The sequence below is a fragment of the Arvicola amphibius genome, chromosome 1, assembly GCF_903992535.2.
Source record: "Arvicola amphibius chromosome 1, mArvAmp1.2, whole genome shotgun sequence".
Taxonomy (NCBI): Eukaryota; Metazoa; Chordata; class Mammalia; order Rodentia; family Cricetidae; genus Arvicola; species Arvicola amphibius.
The window spans coordinates 115,778,119-115,800,418 of record NC_052047.1 but is presented as its reverse complement, the minus strand read 5'-3'; the positions used below and the strand labels follow the sequence as shown (position 1 = coordinate 115,800,418).

Below are 22,300 nucleotides of genomic sequence, written 5' to 3'. Positions count from 1 at the left end.
TATCTCCCAGGTTGGCCTTGAACTCATGATGTAGCTAAGAATGACCTTAAATTTCCAATCCTCCTTGCTTCCACCCCTATGTGCTGCCCTTGAAGGTGTGAGCCACCACACTCAATTAATGCTGTCCCGGAATGGAACCCAGGGCTTTGTACACGGCAGGCAAGTGCTCTTCTAACTGAGCCACACACCCAGACCCTGTCTTTCAGTTTTAAGTCTGTAAAGTTAGGAATGATAAAATCTCTCTGAAACTCAATCTTTTCTCTGTTTGAAACATGGAGGAAGTAGAGACTTCAGAAAAAGGTTTCCCTTGATAACAGAAGGACTTATCCAACAGAACAACATGAGAGCCAACTCACTGGGAGGTTGAGAATTAGGGTAGAATAGTGATAAGAGTAGAGAAACACAAGTCACGAGACTCGGGGATCATGTGCTGTGTGCCTGGCACTGAGCTAAAATGCCATGTGTATACTATAAATAGCTCACTGTACATAACAACACTTGATAAACTCGCACCATGTGCCAAGGCTGTTCAAGGCTGAGCAGTGTCTTTCTAGGAGCTGGTTCACTTTGAACCCAGGCTATTCTTAAGACATCTCCATGTGATGTTTGGGGCGTGTTTTGCTTTGCAAATGAGGAAACTGAGGCACAAAATGAGTAAGGTAATCTTCCTTTTAAGCCTTTTAGTAAGTCTCCAGTTTGAAACGGCAGGATGGTTCTGACTTCTACGTTAGTCTAGATGGCATGCTATATTTTGTCTTTCAACAGAGGACTGCTGCACCCCTGGCCACTCTTGGCCTCTTGCTCGTAAAAGGAACATGGATTCCAGCCTCCCACTTCTGAAATGCTCTTTCTGTTTTCACGCTGATGGCATCTGGTGTCGAGGTTAAGAATTCCAGGAGAAACTTGCTAGCTCTCTTCTCCTTACTCCAGGTTCTTTCTTTGTTTTTTCTTCTGTTTTTCTGTTTTTCAGCCTCTGCTCTGTCCTCTTCATTCCTGCTGATGAGCTTGCTTTCAGAATATCAACCAGCACTGACAAGGCAGGCAGAATTAGCCTGGGATCCCTGAATGTAAGACACGTTTACCGAAAAATGTGGTTGATGGACCAAAGATGGAACCAGAGACCAGAGACACAAAGTCAAAGGAATCCATGTGTGCTGGTGAAGGGGCAGTCAGACAGATGGACAGCTCTCTTCAAAGGTTGCTTAGGGACCCAGTAAACCTGAAAAGACTGTGTTCTGAATCCCAATGTGGGTGGGCGGATAAAGGCGCTTTATTCCCTCCTTTTGGTTTTCCCAGGGCGTGGACAACAAAGCGATGCCATTTGCATTCAATGACTGAAAGCCATGCACATCTGTAAACAGTAACTGCTCCAGCCAGCGAGATCCTCCAGAAACCTCTTAGCCTTGTTTCAAGGAGCCAGATGTGGAGGGAAAGCTTTATACGTCCCATTGTTCTTTCCACTTGAGCTGCAAGGACCCGGAGTAGCTCCATGTGGGGGCGAAATGTGGTACATTTTGCTGTTTTGAGGCAAGCTTATAATGCTAGAGTTTAATTAAACTCTTGCTGGCTATTCTAAACGTTTTGTTTCCTCCCAAGCCTTTCTTCATGCATTCCCTGCAGGAAGTACTCGCTTTTCCCCTCCAGTGAGGGTCATTAGGACCACATGAATATGTACAGACGCAGGAAGGTTCCAGGATGCTCTCAGGGCATTTGGCTCATAACTTTCAATTTAACCAATCAACTCAGTAGTTTAGTAAAGGAATTACAACAACACCCCCTCCCTGATCACAGGCAATGGCTCTGATCAGGGAGAGCTGTCTGTGTTGAGATTTCCTGTTATCTTTTGTCCCCTTGTTATGTCCCTCCATTCTGAATTTAGCTGAGGCTAGGGAAAAGCTGCAAAGACTTCTTTATGCTTCTGCTTTGCTTCAAACCCTAGAGTAGTAGGATTCTTGCAGATTGAGAGGGACGCTATCCAGGGCCAGAGTGCCTGGCACCAACCTTTGCAGAAACCCCATTTGTGCTTATAAATATCTGGTCTTTCTTGGAATAAACAATTCTTGAGGGTGTATTTCTCAACTCATTGTTTGGAAAACTTAAGTCCATAAATGCCGTTAGCTTCAGCAGAGTTTTGTGTGCAAATTCCTGGGAAACTATATGGAAGGAAGGCTATCGCTCATGGACTCTGCATGCCCTCACCCTCAATTTCATAGGCCTTTTGGGGGGTCAGAATAGTTTCACACAGAAGGAAAATTAAATCTTTCTCTCTCTCTTTCTTTCTTGACACAGGGTCTCACTATGTAGCCCTGGCAGGTCTGGAACTCACTATACAGACCAGGCTGGCCTAGAACTCTCATCTGCCTCTGCCCCGAGTGCTGGGATTAAAGGCATGTGCCACCACACCCAGTGAAGTCTTTCTTATTAAAACCTACATTTCTTGAAATCGCATCTCAGGGATTTTTCAAACAGGCTTGAAGGAAATAGTTAAAGAAAACTGCTGGGTTGGGGTCAAACATCACAGTCAATGCCTATACTCTTCCCCCTCTGCGAAACGGGTAGCATTAGACTTCCATGATAATGGATTCATGACTAGCCAATGAATTCCATCCTTCCCCTCTCCACAATCAAATCATTGCAGAGCAGGTGGCCATTTAAGCTATGTGAATGATGATGCAATCACGTGTTCTGGAAACTGCCAAGCAGCAGGAGTAAATGGCCAGAGAGTACCAGAAAACTAGCTTACTTATTTCAGGGGTAATGGAAGTCATCTCTGAGAAACAAAATCCTCTTGTACAAGACAGAATTTTGGATGGCCAGTCCTAAATAGTTGCGTCTTATTTAGGAAAGGGTGTGCTCGAAAGATTTCATGATTCATCTAGCGGGAGGATGGAGGGAGAAAGTGGCTTTAGCTCTTCCAATTTCATGACCCACTCTAATGCCAATGAAATGGTTGGAAGCGAAGATTTGAGAAATCCTCAACAGGTGTAGTAGTTTAAATAAGTGTGGCCCCCATAGGCTCAGATGTTTCAGTAGATGGTCCCCAGTTGGTGGTGCTGTCTGGGTAGGTTTGGAAACCTTGCTAGAAAAAGTATGTCCTTGGCAGTGGGCATTGAGGTTTCAAAGCCACATGTCATCCCCAGGTCCCATTCTCTGCTTTTTTTCTTACAGTTCAGGATGTGAGCACCTAGCTTCTCCTCCATTTACCATGGCTGCTGCCTACTGCCATGCTTCCCAACCATGACAAACTCTTATCCATTGGAACTGTAAGTTCAACGAAACCTTTCCTTTTATAAGTTATCTTGGTCATGGTGCTTTATCACTGCAATGAGAAAAATACCATAACATCAAGAGAAAGTCAAGGAAGAGCGAGTAGCAGAGAACCAGGCACTCTTGCGTGTTTGGCAGCACCAGAAGGAAGGTACACTGAGAATCTGGCACAGAGTAGGGTAGATGTAGGGAGCAGAAATCAACAAACCATGAAATGGGGCAAGAATCAAAACATGACCAAGGAAACTTACAAGGTGTGTGGTAAACATGTAAGAAAGACATTCTGCCTATTTCAGAAGAGATCCTATGGGAGGGAGGGGCAGCAAGCAGCAAGCAAGGGTGAACGCCAGATACATGACTGAGGGCCATCAGAACGGTGCCATCAGAAGCGTGTCATATGCGGAGCACGAAGGAAAATGGCCAAGCAGAAATGGAGGCTGGGGCATTCTGGGAGAAGCAGGGATTCCTAAGGCAAGAGAAAGCACGAACTAAGCCCATGGAATGAATGGGCAAACAGCAAAGAACAAAAGGAGAAAGAAATAAAATAAAAGACCAACTAGAAGAAAAATGTCACTGTTAATGAAACAGATGGAGGGATGAATAGAACCCTCATATTGACTTAACATAGGCGAGATAAAAACAAAAAACAAAATATTTCGGCTGCAAAAGAAAAACACATATCCCACAAGGAGCGAAGCTGCAGATTCCTGGTAAGGAATCTGGTTGTAAGTGTACGGAGACCGTGTTTCTTCACTAAAATGGAAAACCATGTACAAAGCATACAGTAAAAATCTATAATGGACAAGCAAGGCTAATTATTTTTCTAGTTTTAACTCTGTCATGGACTCTTGCTGTTGTTCGAGGATAACTGCAATAAAATATATTGAGTAGTGAAAATGTAAAATTCAAAGTGAGGCTTCACAGCTTCAGAATGATTGTTCTAACTGTATAGAAGTTTACTGAGATGTAGACTCTGACTCCAGTTAATTTTGGTATGCGATGCTATTTTCATTTATAAGTTCTTTATAATAAAGTTTCAGTAAAAAGGATTTGGGTGGGTTTTTAATTCAGTTATTTTTCAAGTGAAAACAACTTTAAAAATGTTCAAATGTAAGAATGAAAATCAGTCACTAGTGAATGGGCACTGGCTTCCTAGTATCCTTGAAATAATAGGTCTTAAAAGAATAAAGAAAAGGCTATAAAAGACTGTAAGACATCATGAATTAATGAGTATTTATTGAATAGATAAATAATCACAGCTCCTAACAGAACTGTTGTTTGGGAAAGGAATTTCCAGCTAAGGACTGTCAGAATAAAGGCAGATGAAAAGAAACAAAGCAAGCACCAAATTAATTCAGTGTAAAATGGAAGTGGGGAGGGCTGAGAAAAATATCTCAAAAGTTTTTGATGAAGTGAATCAAAGTTACTATTCCAAAAAGTCGTGGGTATATAGAAAAACCAGAAGTGAAATCCTTTAAGATTTACTCATTCTCTTATATATTCATTTTATTTCCCACACATGTGTATGTTACACGTACAATGAGATTGCAGCACCTGTGCAGAAGACGTCAAGGGATTCCCGGAACTGAGCTACGGACAACGAAGCTGCCACCTCGGGGCTGGGAGCTAAGCCCGTGTCCTCTGCAAGAGCATCAAGTGCCCTTAATTGTTGAGCCATTTCTCCAGCTCTCTACTTACCTATAATTAATTAATTAATATTTGCAAAGCTGAGGACGGAACCCAGCGCCTGAAGCATGCAAAGCAAGTATTCTACCACTGTGCTCCATCCCCCAGCCCACTTCTTAGAAACTGACAGCGAATTAGATGAGAAAGAAAAAAAAAAAGATGGGTGACAACGAGAACAAAACACACACACAAATTCAAGCCAAACAAACGCACTGTCCTTGTTAAACCAAAGAAAGTCAAAACAAACAGTCGTCTGGGATATGGACAGCAGCCTAGCAGAGAAAAACCTGCGGGAGACTGGGTTACTGTAAGTGCAAAACATTTGGGAGGCAAAACAGAACAATAGGGTGAACGCAATGACTTCCTAGGAGACCTTAAAACCTTAGAAAGTCTGAAATTACTAAAAAAAAAAATAATAAGACGAAAACTAACTTAAGATATATCAGAGAAAACAAAAACCAACCAAGACTGTAGGCAGGGTATAATTTAAGGCACCAGTTATTAAAATAAGATGATTTGTTAGTTATGCAATGACAAAGGCTAGAGTTAATGAGAATGCAATGATATTATAGAACACAGCAATAAATAGAAAGTAACCACAGTAAAATACAGAAATCAATACATACACAATTTGAGAACAAGGTATTATTAATACCCCCACTCTCAGAATAGCATAATGACGAGGAGATGGTAGATGTTTAAAAGCTAACCAAACATCCTGCAATACAGCAGAAAGGGAAGATGTTGTCCAGAGTTAGAGTGTCTAAGCTGGAATTTTACTGCAGGCTCCCAAGGACGTTCCTTGTCCTCTACATTCTGTCCTGGGAAACATTTAAGTGGAGGAAAACACCAGGTCCAAGGAACCAGTAGAGACACTGAGGTGCTGAAGGAATCCCAGGTGGTTCTGCACTGGCTTCACTTCCTCCTGTTTCCAGAACAGGCATAGCAGTTACCTGGGCAGAGAAACACATGCTCCTGCAGAGGAACTAGAGGCTTGGCAAACGCAGCTACTGAGCAGGAAGCAAGCAGGGCAGGAAGCAGCTTTGTAACAGCAGATGGGTCAAAAATACAACCGAAGCACAGTACAGATCTTCAAAGACAGAGGAAGATATTAATAACCCAAAGCAGATACAGGTAGAAGGGGGCTGGAGAAGCAGCTCAGTAGTCAGGAACACCTTCTACTCTGTAGGGGACACAGGTCTGGTCCCTAGCAGTCATATCGGGCCGCAAACTCCAGTTCCCAGGGATCAGATGCCCTCTGGCTTCCAAGGGTACCTGCACACATGTGATACATGCAAACTCAGGAGGACCACAGACATACACACACACACACACACACAGGTGTATATATATATTTATCATATATATATATATATGATAAATAAACGAACATTTAAACAACTAAAAAACCCAAACAAGTAGAAGAAAAGAACCAAACACAAGTTAGCAATCAACACACACATCCATAAAGGCCATGGACCCCTTTCTGAAGATGCATACCCTCAATCTAATCGAGTGGAAACATCAATGACCCCAAACCAAAAGACAGTCTGTATGATAACTTCCGGGCACTCTTCAAAAACGTCCATGGCAGGAGAGTCAAGAAAGCCTGAGGAAGTGTTCCGCCTTGAGGGTGATGAGAAACGCATGACAAGTGACTGCAGTGTGAAATACTGCATGGGATTCTGGGTAAAAACTCTTCTTTTCCTTGCTACAGGGCTGTTCTGGGCAATATGGTAGCCAATATTTACACAAGGCTACTGTGTGATTAAAATACGGCGAGTCTGGATGCGAAATAGGTACCAGATCTTAGCATTGCAAAAAGGTGGCAAAATATGTCTGTAATGAATTTTCAGGCTAATTATATGCTAACATGGCATGATTTGAGGTCTGGCTTCAATAAAATAGTACATTAAATTTAGTTTTATTGGGGGCTGGCAAGGTGGCTCAGCAGTTAAGAGCACTTGTTGTTCTTATTGAAGACTCAAGTTCAATTCCCAGCACCTACATAGTGGTCCACAACTGTCTGCAACTCCATTTCCAGGGGATCTGAGACCCTTTCCAGCCTCCAGGTGAGCCAGGCATGCACATGGCACACACCCATACATGTAGGCAAAACATCAATACACGTAAAATAAATCTAAAAAATTAATTTTATTGCTTCTCTTTCTTCTTAAAGGTAACTTCTAGAACATTTAGTGTTGCCCATGCTACTCGTGTAGAAAGATTGCGTTATATGATATTATTTGGTCTCCATGAAGAAAATAGTAGAGGCGTGATTAATGTAACTTAAACAAAGCATTCAGATTAGGCATCATTTTTATCAATGTCAGGATTAAGCATACAGTAATTTTATACGAGAACGTCTTTCTCAGGGAGCACACACCAAAGTGTTATGGAGTAGCAGCACACACACGTGTCTGTGTCTTATGAGTAAAAGCCAAGCCTGCCTTCTCAGAGAGATGACTCTAGGAAGTGTCAAGTTGACAGTTATAGCTAACGAGGGCAGAGACTCAAAAGTGAAAAAAAAGAGGGGGCGAGAGGCTTGACAACAATCACTTCTTAGTATTAAAGGAAGAGGCAAAAGCAAGATCTTACGTGGAAAGGATTTGCTAAAGAAGGAACTATTTTCTTTAAGTCTATACCCAGCGCTATCCACAGAAAGATGAAGAAGAACATCAAAGAGACAGATAGACGGAAGGAACACTTGAAAAGCAGAGGGAACGAGCAGACCGAATAGCAATCAACAGCAATCAACCTGACATGGCCTGTCCAGATAGTGGGATGTAAGAACACCGTGCTTAATAGTAGACAGAAAAACGCTTTTGAACCTCAGTCTCATAGACAGCCCTGTGTCACTCAAGTGTGAGAATGTAACAAAATATTCCCAGGTATGCAGAGCCTTGATGGGCTTGCCCTGCAAACGCAGTTAGGAAAACGTCCTTGCAGAAAGTACCCGAGCAAGAGAAGTACGAAGGTCAAGGGGCAACCAAAACTTCAGGAAAGTGTGTGCCTGTTTAGAATCACAAAGACCAAAGACTGGAGAAAGAAATTATAGTGATAAGGAGGTCAAATTCTAGAAATCAATCAACATAAAGTGTGCATTTTGGTGGAAAGATGGTAGGGAGCTAAGGATCATGAGGGTGCACAAAAGTTCAGGGGAAGACGATGACATCAACATGTTTGTGAAGCTAACATAAATAGGTGTCTTACGTTAAAGGCAATCACTACAAGAAACAAAAGAGAAAAAAATCAGACAAGTTTTTGTTATTATTGTTTTGAGACAGGGACAGGGTCCCAAGGAGCCCAGCCTGGCCTCAAATTTGCTTTGTATCTGAGGCTGACTTTGGACTCCTCATGTTCTCTGCTCACCTGATCACATGCCTCTGGACTTGGCTCAGTTAAATTTTCAACCAGAAGATTCAACTGGGCAATAGAAAGAAAAAAGTATAAAATTAAAAAAGGGACAAAAAGATAGGACAATCAGGACATATAAAATGAAAATAGAAGAAAAAATTTAGTATGGTTAATTATGGTATTATATGAGATCAAAGGCAAATAGCGCGGGGGTGGGGGCTGACATGAACCGGTGATGCTGTGCACTGTGTGGGGAAGAGCATACCCTTGGTACACAAGGAGGAGGAAGAGACAAAGCTTGCTAAGGCAAACATGCACTGGGTTATTAAGATAAATAATCTCAGTAAATACAACAAAGCAGGAGCTATGTATCACATAGTCTTTGATCAAAACAAAATAAACAAAATCAAAACCAATATACAAATGAAAAATCTTCCACCTTTCAGAGATTTTTAAAACACTCCACAAGTTAACAACTATGTCCAGAAGATAAAGGGCACAAAAACGTTTACCAAGAGACTCGCGAACACGAGAGGTCCTAGTAAGACCTCTGGGGAAGGCTCAGAGACCAACCGAGGAAAGCTCACAGCCTCACGTGCATTAATTATTAATGAAAACAAAAATTCAAAAGGCGGGAAGTCAGCACATAAAGTAAACAATATGGAAATTTACCAAGAGAACAAAGGGACCATCCAAAAGAAATAGAAGATAATAGGATGCATAAAAGCAGATGTATGCAAATGGGAAGAGATAACAATGGTATTCTTTAAGGAGCTAGCACAGCTTATTAGATAAAAGCAATCCAGATTAGTCAGGAAATAAAGGAGAAAGTGCTTCCCCTCTATCACAGTTGTCTGATAAGGACTGTGGAAACCTGTGTGAAATGGGTGGGTGGTAAGGAAAGTGGTAAAATTATAAAAGGACACAAAAGAACTCATTTATACCAATAACTGATGAAGAAACTGGAGAAGAATTTATGGGAAAAGCATTAAGTGTTTTGGGTGACTTTTTATTCATTCTTCCTTCATACAATACACCCAACCCCAGCCTCACCTCTCTCTACTTCTCCCAATCCTCCTTCCCCACACCCTCCCCTCTTCCTAAATCTAACTCTCCTTCAGAAAAGAGCAAATGTCCCAGGGATAACAGCCAAGCATGGTATAACAAGATACAATAAGACCAGGCACAAACCCTCCTATCAAGGCTGGATGAGGCAAACCAGTAGGAGGAAAAGGGTCCCATGAGCAGGAGAAAAAGTCAGAGACATACCCACTCTCACTTTTAGGAGTCCCAAAAAACCACCAAGCTAACAACCACAATATACCTGTAGAGGACCTAGCATGGGCCCATGCAGGCTCTACGATTGCCCTTCAGTGTCTGTGACACACTATGAGTTGATTCTGTGGACTGTGTTCTCCTGGTGTCCTTGACCCCTCTGGTTCCTATAATCCTTCCTCCCCTTCTTCCTCGGAGTTCTCCAGACTCTGCCTAATGTTTGGCTGTGGGTCTCTGCATTTGCCAACCATCAATTTCTAGCAGACACTGGTAGGTAACAAGTAGTTGATTTGAGGCTAACATCAGATAGAGAAGGGGGTTCAAAACCCAGTAATGACTTGCTCTTGCGTTGGAGATGTAGAGCTGAAGGCAGTGTTGGACTATTATGAAATTATTCATATGTGCAGTTTTAATTGCAGTGCTCTCTTGGTTAGCTAGAGACATGACATCATGTTAGTGGCCAATAAAAGAATAACTAGATAACTTGTCTGAAATATGACAAGGTTTGGATTTATAGCTAGGAGAGAAAATTAGTCATAAAATTAGGATTCAATGAATTGGGCACAACGTAGAAACTGTACATAATGAGATGAATAAAAGATAAAAATATTAAGAGTCATCAAGTTGATACAGTTTGGTAGTTTTTTATGGGGTTGGGCATAATTTTCTTGAGCAAGTGACTCAATGGAGAAGATGGCAGATTGTCACTGTAAAATTAACTTTAAGTATATAGAATATATTTCCAAGTGGCAGATTAATATTTTAGTCAATGTGTCATCAAATTAAAAGCTGATTGGAAAAATAGTCTTTTTTTATTTAAAAAATTTCCATCTCCTCCTCTCTTCCTCCCCCTTCCCTCCCCTCCCCTCTCTCCATACCCTCCCTCCCTCCCTTTTCAGGCCAAGGAGCCATCGGGGTTCCCTACTCTATGTTAAGACCAAGGTCCTCCCAATTCCCCCCAGGTCCAGGAAGGTGATCGACCAAGCTGAGACGGCTCCCACAGAGCCTGTCCATGCAGAAGAGTCAAAGATCAGCGCCTTTGTCCTTGGCTTCTCTGTCAGCCTCCACCGTCGGCCACATTCAGAGAGTCTGGTTTGGTCTCATGTTCCATCAGTCCCAATCCAACTGGAGTTGATGATCTCCCGTTAGTTCTGTCCCACCGTCTCCATGGGTGAACGCACCCCTCACGGTCCTGACTTTCTTTCTCATGTTCTCTCTCCTTCTGCTCCTCATCAGGACCTTGGGAGCTCAGTCCGGTGCTCCAATGTGGGGCTCAGTCATTTTCTTCATCTATCGCCAGGTGGAGGTTGTGAAAGACATCCTTCGAAAGCTGGAAAAATAGTCTTCAATATTGATTTGTCAAACAGTATTAACTGATGCTATGTTCAAAGGGGAGGAAGTTATGCATCATGGCTGGTCCTGGGGCGATAATAAGCTGTCAACAGTATGGAAGCATTTGTCAAGAACCCAGGATCTTCATGAGAGCTAGTGATTAAAGATACTTAGCATCTGGTATGAAGCTCCCAGCTCCATGCACACTGGGCATGTGTCTATCCCTGAAGACATCTTTGTGGGCCTGGTCATTTGTTTCTGGGAAGCACTACCTACCATGGTTTCCATGGTTGAGAATGGCAGTGTGGCAATGTCTAGGACCACGATGCTTGCATTGGGTTACAGCAATGCTACTCAAGCTCAACAAACCTGGACATGCTCTCTCTGGCTTCTAAGTCCAACTGTGCGCAGAACAGCAGGTGGGATGGTATAGAATTTAATATCAGTTGACTTCACATTAGAAAATGTTTGTTTATTAAATGTTTAATTTGACTGCAGAGAGCAGGAGTGATTGTCTCATGACAGTCCCCAAGGGAAGGCAAAAGAAAATCATTTAGATCTAAGCTTTGGTTTTGGTTCAAACATTCTCCAACTATCGATTGTTTCATGATAGACCCCAAGGGGAAGAAAAAGGAATTATCTTGTCTGAGCTTTGATTTTGGTTCAGATATTCCCTGACTATCTGAGCTTGTAATGCTACCTTTTTGTGTGTCAAGACTTTTTTATTCCAAAATTCAGAGGTAAAACGTACATGGTCCAGCCTTAAAATGTATTTCAAGAGCTTCTTGAATGGGTGTATTTTGAAAGAGTTCCACAATTTTCAGATGCCCAGCAGAGATGCAGACACTACCAGAGAGGAGGAGTACCAGAAGCAATTTCCTCCATCCTCCTGCCTCCATCTTGGTTTACCACACCTAGCCCCTCCCAGGGAGAGGAATGCAGAGTTCTCCTATGGAAAGAACCCCGAAGCATCATTCAGGAGACATCATTTTATACAATGGTTGAGAAGAGAGATCTGCAGATATGGTTCACTATCGCTGAAGGTGCATGGTGGTTGAGGTACGTAGTGGTTGAAGGTGCGTGGTGGCTGAAGGCACATGGTAGCTGAGGCACATGCCAGTTAAAGCTGTGGAGTGGCTGAGGTATGTGACAGTTGAAGGTGCACGGAAGCTGAAGGTGTATGCTGTTGTTCAGTCCTTCATGTAGCATCCACTTCGATTTTCAAAGCTAAGTTACTTAAAGACACGTAAGAGTTGAACACCCAACTACCCCATTGCAGAGGTTATCAAAGTGTGATCCACAGACTCCTGGGAACCCTGTGATCATTTTGGGGAATCTGAGAGATTAAAAACATTCCATAACAAATTTAAGATATTATTTTCTTGCTGTAGTATGTTGGCATTGCCATTGAAGATGGGCCAAGGCAACAGCCTTGGCCTGTATCAGTAGCAGATGTCTTCTTTAGGGCTACATGTTCACAGCAAACAAAAGACTCAGTTTCACATGAGTGTCCTTCATGTAAAAGAAAAATGAGTCGCTTGAAGTTTTTACTGATGGATACATACCTTATTATTTAGAGTGACTAATTGGGAAATGTAAAAGCAATATAAAATGCAAAGAAGTTCTTCTCTATGGACTCAGTAGATGTACTTAATGCTTCTTTTAGGTGCAAGTCAGACTAGCCACTTTGTACATTCATAAACATTATCTTTGCTTGAAAGAACTAATGACAGGCAAATTACGGCTATTCAGACTTGGGAATTTGGCAGACATTTTTTCCTCAAAAAAATGAAGCGAGTCTGTCACTTCAAGGAAAACAACTGCCAGTATCTGTCACCAATGATAAACTTTGAGTTGTTAAGCAAAAGTCAGAATCTTGGACAACTTCTGGCTGTTACTGTGAAGTTGAGCATTTCCTGGGTTTCCAACACTTTCCTGAAGGGCTCTGTCAGGAATTGATATGAAAATGGATAAGATTTTGATAATGTGAAGTCTTAGCATTTGGATGATCCGTGATTGTCAATAAGCTGGTATTTTCCAAGTGGTCAGCATCAGGGCCACACCATCATGGATTTGCAGACGATCCATCTGGAACACTGGTTTTGAGTCACAGAATACAAACCCATTGGCACAACCTCATATCCCACATTGTAACTGGGCTTAGCAAAACTCGACAATTGGTAGACTCAGAAGTAGTTTGTGGTATAATAGCAAAGATTATATGTTGGTATCTGGAAATATTATTAAAACACCTTTAAAACTGTTTCTATGTGTATGTGTGCATGCTTGCTCATCTGCATGTGTGCCACATGTGTGCAGGGGCCAGCAGAGGCCAGCAGAAGGCATCAGATTCCCTTTAACTCATGTTACATACTGTTGTGAGCCCATGCCTTGTGGGTGCATGGAATCAAACCCAGAGCCTTGGTGAGAATAGCAAATGCCCTTACCACTGACACATCTCTCTAACTCTCCAAAACACTCTTCCTTTCTCCATGGATGTAGTCTAGAATTTTCCTCATATACTTCTATCAAAACATACCACAATAGGGTGAATGCAGAAACAAAGAGGAAGGACAGTCCATGTGCTTTCTGCTAGTCCAGACAGACACTACTGATGGGAAGTCCTTCTGTCTAAGGGGCCAAGCAGTGAGAGATGCCATGGAGCTGCCATTGGAGATAGACATGCTGAAACTTTTCTGGTAGGCCACAACCACGTGGCGATATACAGGATAATAGAGATTGGTTAGCTTAGGTATGAGTTTATCTGGAAATACATTTAAGCTATTGGTCAAACAGTATTGCAAATAATATGGTTTTCTGAGTAGGTATTTCATGACTGGGCAGCCGGGACGAACAAGTGACCCTTCCTCTAACATACTACAGAGAACAATGACATTCTTTTCACAACGTTTTTGGATAACACAATTTTAATTAAATATAATGTTTTTATGTTAACAGGTGATAAATTTATTAAACATATAATGTGTTTATCACTATTATATGTACTTAAAAATTACTAATTAAAAAAGTTCATTTTCTCTAAGGTGAACACTGAGAGATTTAACAGAAGTATATCCGTGCTTTCTGTGATTCTTAATCATGGTAAAAGAATACAAAGACTAAAGAGGCTGAGAACTACTGTCCCCAGATCCCTGCCTGCTTGGAAAATGACATTTTGGATGACTAATTAAAAGGATACAAGTGACTTGGCTCTTGACAGCAAGCTTCTCTGGCCTGACAACAGGATTGGCTGTCAAGACAGAATTATCCCTGCAGCTTACATCAGTAGAAGAATTCACTGACATTGCCTGTGTCCTTCCCAGTGGCTCCGGTCCTTCAGGCATCCGAGTTCACCCTTAGCCCTCTGAGGAAGGTCTGATCCATGCTCCCTGCTCAGCACTGGTCATCAGGATTCAGTGTCCACTCGACCCCTGCCTCCCAGATGGCAGCAGGTGTGTCCCACAGTTGCCAACCAATTCTCGGGAAGGGACACGTGCAGGGACAAAGACCACGACTTTTCTCCCAGAAGAATTCCCAGTTTTGTGGGGAAGAAACTTCCCAAGGAGATAATCCCACACACTGTGGCAAATGCTAGTCTGTATCTGACGATGAATTTTTCCAACAGAAAAATTAGGGCAGAGCCTGGCTCTGTAATGTGATGCCTGACAATGGCACAATCCCAGGAACCAGGAACACACATCTGCTGCGTGTATTAAGCTTTGGGCGGCACCACAGAAATTCTCTGTAGGTTTGCATGTGGTTTGCCCCAGAGGACCAGAAACAATGACTTTTGTACTCTCTCCCACTACCACCTAAATTCTGGGAGACAACAGTGGCCAAATAGAAATGAGAAAAACTCCTTAGGGTTACAAAAGATGAGTAATGACCCCAGCCATTTTCTCTCTTCTGTTAGTGGGGACACTATAGGACATATCCCCCCCCGCCCCCACACCAGCATTCTGGCTCTAAGTGTCCCTCCCAGGGAGAGGAGCCAAGTTTGTTCACACAGGTCTCCCACCCAGTTGAGAGCAGAGCAGGCTGAATCCTAGAGTCTGAGGAATGAGCAGCCAGCAGCTGTTAAGATCCCAAACTTCAATTTTATGTGGGTTAAATTAAATTATAAAGCCTTGATCTAGCCAGGAATGCTGCAGTCCCCACTGGGTGGGCTGCGTGGGCACCAGGAAGGTTCTGATATGCCCAGGGTTTACTTAAGTCCCTGCCATGTGCCCTTCCCTTCTTTTTAATCTCCTCTCCCGTTTCTGCAGATCTTCCCAGCTGTGGTAACTTCAGAGTGAAATAGATGCCTCAGAACAAACCGGGCCTTGCCCAAACACAATATGCTTTGTGCCACCCACAGCCAGCCTGCTTCCCAAGGCCACAGAGAATGGCCCTCCCAGGTCTTAAAGCGAAGTCAGAGCATTGCTTATCTGGATGAATGGCGACCTCTTTCTGATGTCCAAGAAGTTTATCCATGAAACAGGGCAGTTTCCAATTCAGGGATATGCCATTGGCAAACGTGTTGTGTAACGAGTTCTCAGCCCACCATTCACAGATACACATTTCCTGCGATTACTTGACTTTCCACAGGCCCTAAACAATATGGGACTTGCACTGCATCTTCTTTCTTTCTGACTATCATGTTTTTAAGGCTTACCACAGTGCCTGGCTCTTTACAGACTTGTTAACAACTGCCTGACTAAGAAGAGTGCAGGACTATCCTATTGTAGGATCTAGTCCCCTGCATAGCAAGTTTGGGGCCTCCCGACAACTCTCATAGATTGGTATGGGCTGCTCTGAGCCTGGTGCCATGCAGCATTAGAAGGTGACATTTGGAACCAGTAGAGAAAAGGTGTATTGATTAATGACTGACACCTTACTATGGTTGAGGATACTGAGTAATTGTTACACTGTCTGTGGAGCCAAGGGACTCCGTTTGCCAGCTCTCTCTAACAAATGGTCTATTCCATAACACGGGTACAGCTGTATTAGGAGGACTGAGGCCATAAAATATTTGGCTTGCAGATACAGTAACTGGACTTCAGGAACTGTTTTAAGAACCTCAGACAAAACTCTTAGAACAACGTTTTACAAATACTCTAAAAGCATGCCAGGGTTATGTCTGCATGTGACCGTGAATTTACTTTCTTGGGGCGCAAGTTTCACGAATCAGTGGCTAATAATGAGCCTGTGGATCCTGTGATCAGACAAAGCACCAACAATGTGCTTCCCATGACCCATCAAGTAGCCGCTGTACTCACGAGGGTAATCCTTCGGGTGAGTCTTCTCGGACCAGTTCCCATAAAATGTGAGTCTGTACTTGGCGGTTCCACAGGCGCAGCAGTCCAAGATGGGTCTGTCTGTCACCCCGTCGAGTGTGGGATCTGGAACAGGAAGTCAAGTTAGAAAGCCGATGGGGGCCTCGTAAGAGGTGTTCTTGCAGCCACTCGTCTCATCCTTGATCCCCACATAAAGAAGGCACAGTGCACTTGTACTGGTTTGTAAGGCTCAGGACCAGTGCTTGGATTGCTGTGGAGTTTAAATTTCTCAACCATGAATATCTAGTTTGAAAATAAAAAGTCAAAGTTCTTGCTCTCATAATCTGAGGTATTCTATGGGACCAAGAGTCTAGGATAGGGAGACTTTTGGGCAATCAATGCTTTTACTCCTTTTATTTTGTTTGTTTGTTTTGGTTTGGTTTTTGAAACAGGGTTTTTCTGTGTAACAGTCCTGGTTGTCCTGGAACTAGCTCTTGTACACCAGGCTGGCTGGTCTCGAACTCACAGAGATCTGCCTGCCTCTGCCTCTCAAGTGCTAGGATTACAGGCATGCGCCACCACCGTCCAGGTATTCTTCTCATTATAAAGATGTGTGTGTGTGTGTGTGTGTGTGTGTGTGTGTGTGTGGTGTGTGTGTGCAGGTGCCTGAGAAGACCAGAAGAGGATGTCAGACCCCCTGAAGCTGGAGCTACAGATGATTGTGAAACACCTAATGCAAGCGTTGAGGACCAAACCTGGGTCATCTGCAGGCGGAACAAGGACTTTTAACCAGGGCACTGCCTCTCCAGCCCTCACCCTGTCGTTCTTTCTCTATCCCGGCTTCCTCCTCATCTCTTTCACGCTAGCATCTCTCTACTAGATGTTGAGAGCAACGCACATCTATTTCAGGGTCTGGATGCTGGACCAGTGCAGACGCAGGGATGGGAGAAAAGTGAGAGCCAATGGAGCCTTAAAGAATTGCTGGAAATTAAGAGGGAGTCGTATGTAGTTGTGTCTCTCGTGGTGCTCTCCAAGACGATCCTGGGAGGAGGGGGGAAGCTGCAAACGTGTTCACGAGCTCACTTCTGAGCATAGTGGCAGCCAGGGAAACTTAAGATTCCTTTCCGCCCCCATTTTTAGCTGTGAGTAGCTGATAAGTAGGGAAAGAGAGATTACATGAATAAATTCAGCATTTCTGATTGTTAAGCCCACAGCCCTAGCTGACTTAGTGCTGCCAGTCCGCTCAGCTGCCTGAGAGAGGACAATGCCTGCCCACGCCACCTGCTGCAATGACTTTCTCTGCAGTCCTTCCAGCTGTGTTAACATCAATCTTCCTGTTTTGCAAGTTGGACATTTTTCTTCTTAAATATTGTACAAAGAGCAGAAGCCAAGGGGCTGAAAACCATTTTGCATGTCAGAAACAGCATTTTTCAATCTCTTTAGGAATTCGCTGAGCTTGCCAGGTTTGAACATGCAAAATCAATGATGGGTAGACGTGTGTTTGGGGACGGAGACAAAGTGTGAGACTTTGCTGTGATATCAGCAATGCACTGGGTCCCTTGAATGTGCCGATCCCTTTCCATATATGTTCTAGGAAGTACTTTGCTTATCCCTTGAGTTCCAAATGGAGACTATCCCCCATAGGTTTCTGAGTTTGAATACTTGGTCCCCAACTGGTGACACTGTTTGGGAAGACTATGTTACATTTAGAAGGCAGAACCTTGCTAGAGGAAGTAGGTCACTGGGGGAGGGAGGGCCTTAAGGCTATGCCCAACCTCATTTCTTGTGCACTCTTTGTAGATGTGAGGTGACAAGCCAGTCTCCTGCTCCACCATCTCTTCCTCACCATGGTGGGCTGAACTCTCTGAACTGTAGGCTAAAATAAACACTTCATTCTTGCTGCTGTTTTTAGGGCACCTTATGACAGCGTCAGAAAAGTAACTAAGACATCAAGAGGAAGAAGCAGGCTGGGTGACGTGATTGAGTTCACAGGCTTCTAAAGTGGCTCCAAAGAGGTTGCAGTCACCCAAAGCAGGAATCGGCCAGAGGCTAGGGTACTGTCTATGCCTAGAAGCCAGCTGCCCACTACCACATGCGCATAAAACCTGGACTTGGTCCTGTGTGAGCTGGGACAAACCCCACCCAGTAGATTTTAGGGTTTTAGGGGAGGTAGCTTGAACCAGAAGATCTGTTTTTTTTTTTTTTTTTTTTTTTTTTTTTTTTTTTTTTTTTCAGTCCCACAACGATGAGCTGCATTGTAAAATACATCTAAATTAGTTTTGAAAGGGGGATTCAGGACTGAGAGTTACAAGCTGAGATTTCGATCTTAACTATCAGGTGCTGTTAAATGAGGCAGCAACGATCTCCAGAAGCCCCCAAAATAAGACCAATTGGGAGCTTGACTTATCAGAAAGGCTTTTAGATTTAGACAGCGAAGTTAAAGATGCTGCTAGGGCTTTACAGAAATGAATTTCTGACAGACCTTTGGAAAATAAGCTTCCATCTCAAAATTAAATTTCTAGGTTTGAAAGGGAAACTGTTTCCTACCAAGGACAGGCCTTTTGCTAACAAAGCAGGCTTTCAAAAAGCAATGATGGCAAGACCAGCATACTCCCTATGTCACAACAGCTGGGATGCTAAGCCAGGAAACCTCAGTCTGGGAGTGTGGCTTTAGGTTTCCTTTCTTCCCACTTATTACAATACATACATACATACATACATACATACATACAAACACACATACATGCATACATGCACACATATACACAGGCATACAGGTACAATACATATACACACATATATAATTTTTACTATGTATCCCTGACTGGTCTGAAATTTACAATATAGATCAGGCTGGACTTGAGTTCACAGATATCTAACTGCCTCTGTCATGAATGCTGGGATTAAAGATGTGTGCCACCCCAACCAGCTTTATTTTATTTATTTTGTGCAGTACTGGGGATCAAATCCAAGGTCATGTTGTGCTAAGTCACTGCTGCATCACTGAACACACCAGTATCTGATTTACCTTTTAAAACTGACTTTCACTGTGTGGCACATGCTGGGCTTGAACTCACAATCCTTCTGCCTCACCTTCCTAAATTATGAGTGTACCATCTCGGCCAGTCCTATCACATCTGACCTTCTTCATTTCTATCTTGAATTTATTGGCCTTTAACATTCTCTTTTGTGATTCGTAGGTCTTCTTTCCCACAGCACCCCCCTTTTCCTTCTCTCTTTTTATTTGTGGATATGCATATGTACATGTGTGTGTTCATGTGTGTGTGAACTGTGTGTGCAGGTGCCAGTGCAGAAGAGTGTGCATAGGTGTGGAGGACAGAGGACAACCTTAGCTGTCATTCCTCGGTGGCCATACATCTTGGTTTTTTTTTTACTTAAAAAATTAAAAATTATGTATATACATGTGTGTCCATACTAGGTATTTGCATGTGAGCACAGGTGCCCATGGCAGTCAGAAGAGGGCGATGGAGCCCCTGGAACTGGAGTTACAGGTGGTTCTGAGATATCCATCATGGGTACTGGGTCCTCTACAGGAACAGTGTCTGTCCGTAAACCTGGAGCCACTTCTCTGGCCCCAGCGCACCTTGCTTTTGAGATAGGGCCTCTAACCAGCCTGTAACTCGCCAAATAGGCCGGTCAGGCTGGCTGGAAAGTGAGCTTCAAGATTCACCTGTCTTCCTTCTCCAGTGCTGGGCTTACAAGTAGAACCCATGGCATCCAACCTCCTGTATGGCTCTTGGGGTTTGGGAGATCGCACTTGGGTCTTCAGGATTGCGAAGCACTGCTTTAGTGACCCAGCTAGCTCTCCGACTCTCCTCTTCCTCCTCTCTCTCCCTCTCTCATCCTCTTTTCATTTTCTGTCCTCTACTTACATTCTTCTCTCTTCTCTGGGTTTTCCATCTCCCATCAATTCCTGTTATTCCCTTCTGTTTGTGATGTGGTATCCAAGTGTGTGACCATATGTCTATCACAGACCATCTTCTGGAATAGGTGGTCTTTCTCTATTTTTAAATTGCAAGTAATTTGCATTTGCGTTGCTTTTAAAAATCAAAGGCTGGAGAGATGGATCAGTGGGTGAAGGTGCTTGGCGTGCAAGCATAAGGACCAGAGTTCGAGTCCCTAGGACCCATGTAAAATAGGTGTGTGCCTATCATTGTACTCTTACAGAGATGGGAAGTAAAGACAAGAAAATTCATTGGACTATCATGAGCCACCTAGCCTGGAATACATGCCCATATTTATGCATACAAATGTGCACACACATGCACTCACAAGCCTAGTGTTCACATTTTATCCTTGTGGCTATATTTCATCACCTATGGGCGAATGGCTGTAATTGGGGGCAATAAATGAGAGCTCCAAGTTCCACTATTTCTTTTCTGAACAGATTTGATTTGACTCAACAAGGAAGCAGGGAGCATAGAGACTTGATGAAAAGCTGGAGTTTGCTAAGTGATTGAATACATTAAAAAAATCCCTTTGCTCGGCTTATATTTTAATGGTTTTCTTAATGTGATCACTTTGATGTTAATTTTCTCAAGGGTCTGCTGTTTCCAGGGGTCATTTATAAGCACACAAAAGCCAACAGCATGAGGACTTGCTGGGCCTTTTCAGTCCATCAAGTTGCAAGGAGTCTTTGTGCAGATGGCATGATTAGCCATTTTCCTGGGAGCCCAGCCTGAGAGAAACGATCAAGATACACCACGTTATTTCACCTTCACTGCACCCACCGAATTTTAGCACACGTGAGCTCAGACAAGACTTCCTAAGTTCAGGACTCAGGCTCTAGGGGATTTCTGTCATTGCTTGGGGGTGTCTGGGCAATTTCTCTTAAGAACATTCAGATCCTGGAAATAAGGCTGGCCTCGGACAGTCCATCTAACAGAGCTAGACCACAGTGGTCAAGCCTAGCTACTGACAGGGGAAGATCAAGACAGCCTATATGTGAGGTAGGGCACCCTGAGTCCAGCTCATGGGAACTGGTATAATTTCAAGGAGGGGAGTAGGGGAGTGAGGTTGTCATTTAGGGACCAAGAGCCTAAAGGGGGGAAGTGTACCTTGTTTGGAAAAGAGCTGACTGAACCATTTGTCTACTAAATGACTTGGAGGGAAGACCTCATCCCATGTGAAGTGGTGCTCACCAAGAAGTTAGCAAGGTTCTTGGTCAGAGCGTCTAGAACTCCCACCCTGACGCCAAGCATCTAACTCTCTCCACGAATGTCTACTTAACATTTTGACTCTAGCTTTTTTACAAGAAGATGGTGCATTGCTCTGCTATAGACAGAGATATAAAGTACTCATCACAGGAGGATGCAACATTGACGGGGGCAGTGGTTCAGTGCACGGGCTCCTGGTGTCAACCTGCCCTCCATTTCTGGCTGTAAAGAGCTACTTGAACTGTCTCTATCCCAGGCTCTTCATCAACAATGGGGCTGATCCAATAGCCTTTACCAAAGAGGGCTATTGTGTAGATTGCATAATTAATTAATGTTTAGATAGTGCCTGTCATGTACAAAACACTCAAAATTATTAGCAATTATTATTATTTCCCCAGTAGAACTCTCTCCAACATTTCTTAGTAGTTTATGACTTGTATAGTTGGAGAGGATTATTCCCTCTGAAAAGACTAATTGCTGAAAAGGCAAATAAAATTCTGCAAAAATGAGTAGAAGGAGGTAGCTAAGCTGTATAATTACAGAGGTTTTTCCTGTTTTTATTGAGTTACCTAATAACTTCTAAACTGGTTTAGATGGTTTGTCTTATTTTTAAAGGCAGATTAATACACAAACTTTTGAATAGCAATTGCTACCATGCATGCAAGCGCGCGCGCGCACACACACACACACACACATACACACACACACACACACACACACACACACACACTCGCACATGCACATTCAGTCTTGCATGTATGATGTGTGTGCATGCCTGGGGTGGTGTTTGTGAATGCAGACATGCTGCAGCACTCCCGTGGAGGTCAGAGGGCAACATCAGGTGTCAGTCCTTGCCTTCCACCTTCTTTGGAAACAGGATCTCTTGTTTGCATCTGTTGACTTCTGGCCAACTGTCCTGGGAGCACCTAGGAATTCCCCTCCCTGCTTCCA

General features: G+C 43.3%; 1 protein-coding gene across 1 annotated transcript in view; it reads right to left on the bottom strand.

Annotated features, from left to right (window-relative positions):
• The window catches only part of Spon1 (spondin 1), a 289,221-nt gene that overhangs the window by 145,525 nt on the left and 121,396 nt on the right, over positions 1-22,300 (bottom strand). The window contains exon 5 of the mRNA XM_038335002.2: positions 16,176-16,298. Coding sequence (XP_038190930.1) covers positions 16,176-16,298 — 123 coding nt within the window. The remainder of the gene's footprint in view (positions 1-16,175; positions 16,299-22,300) is intronic.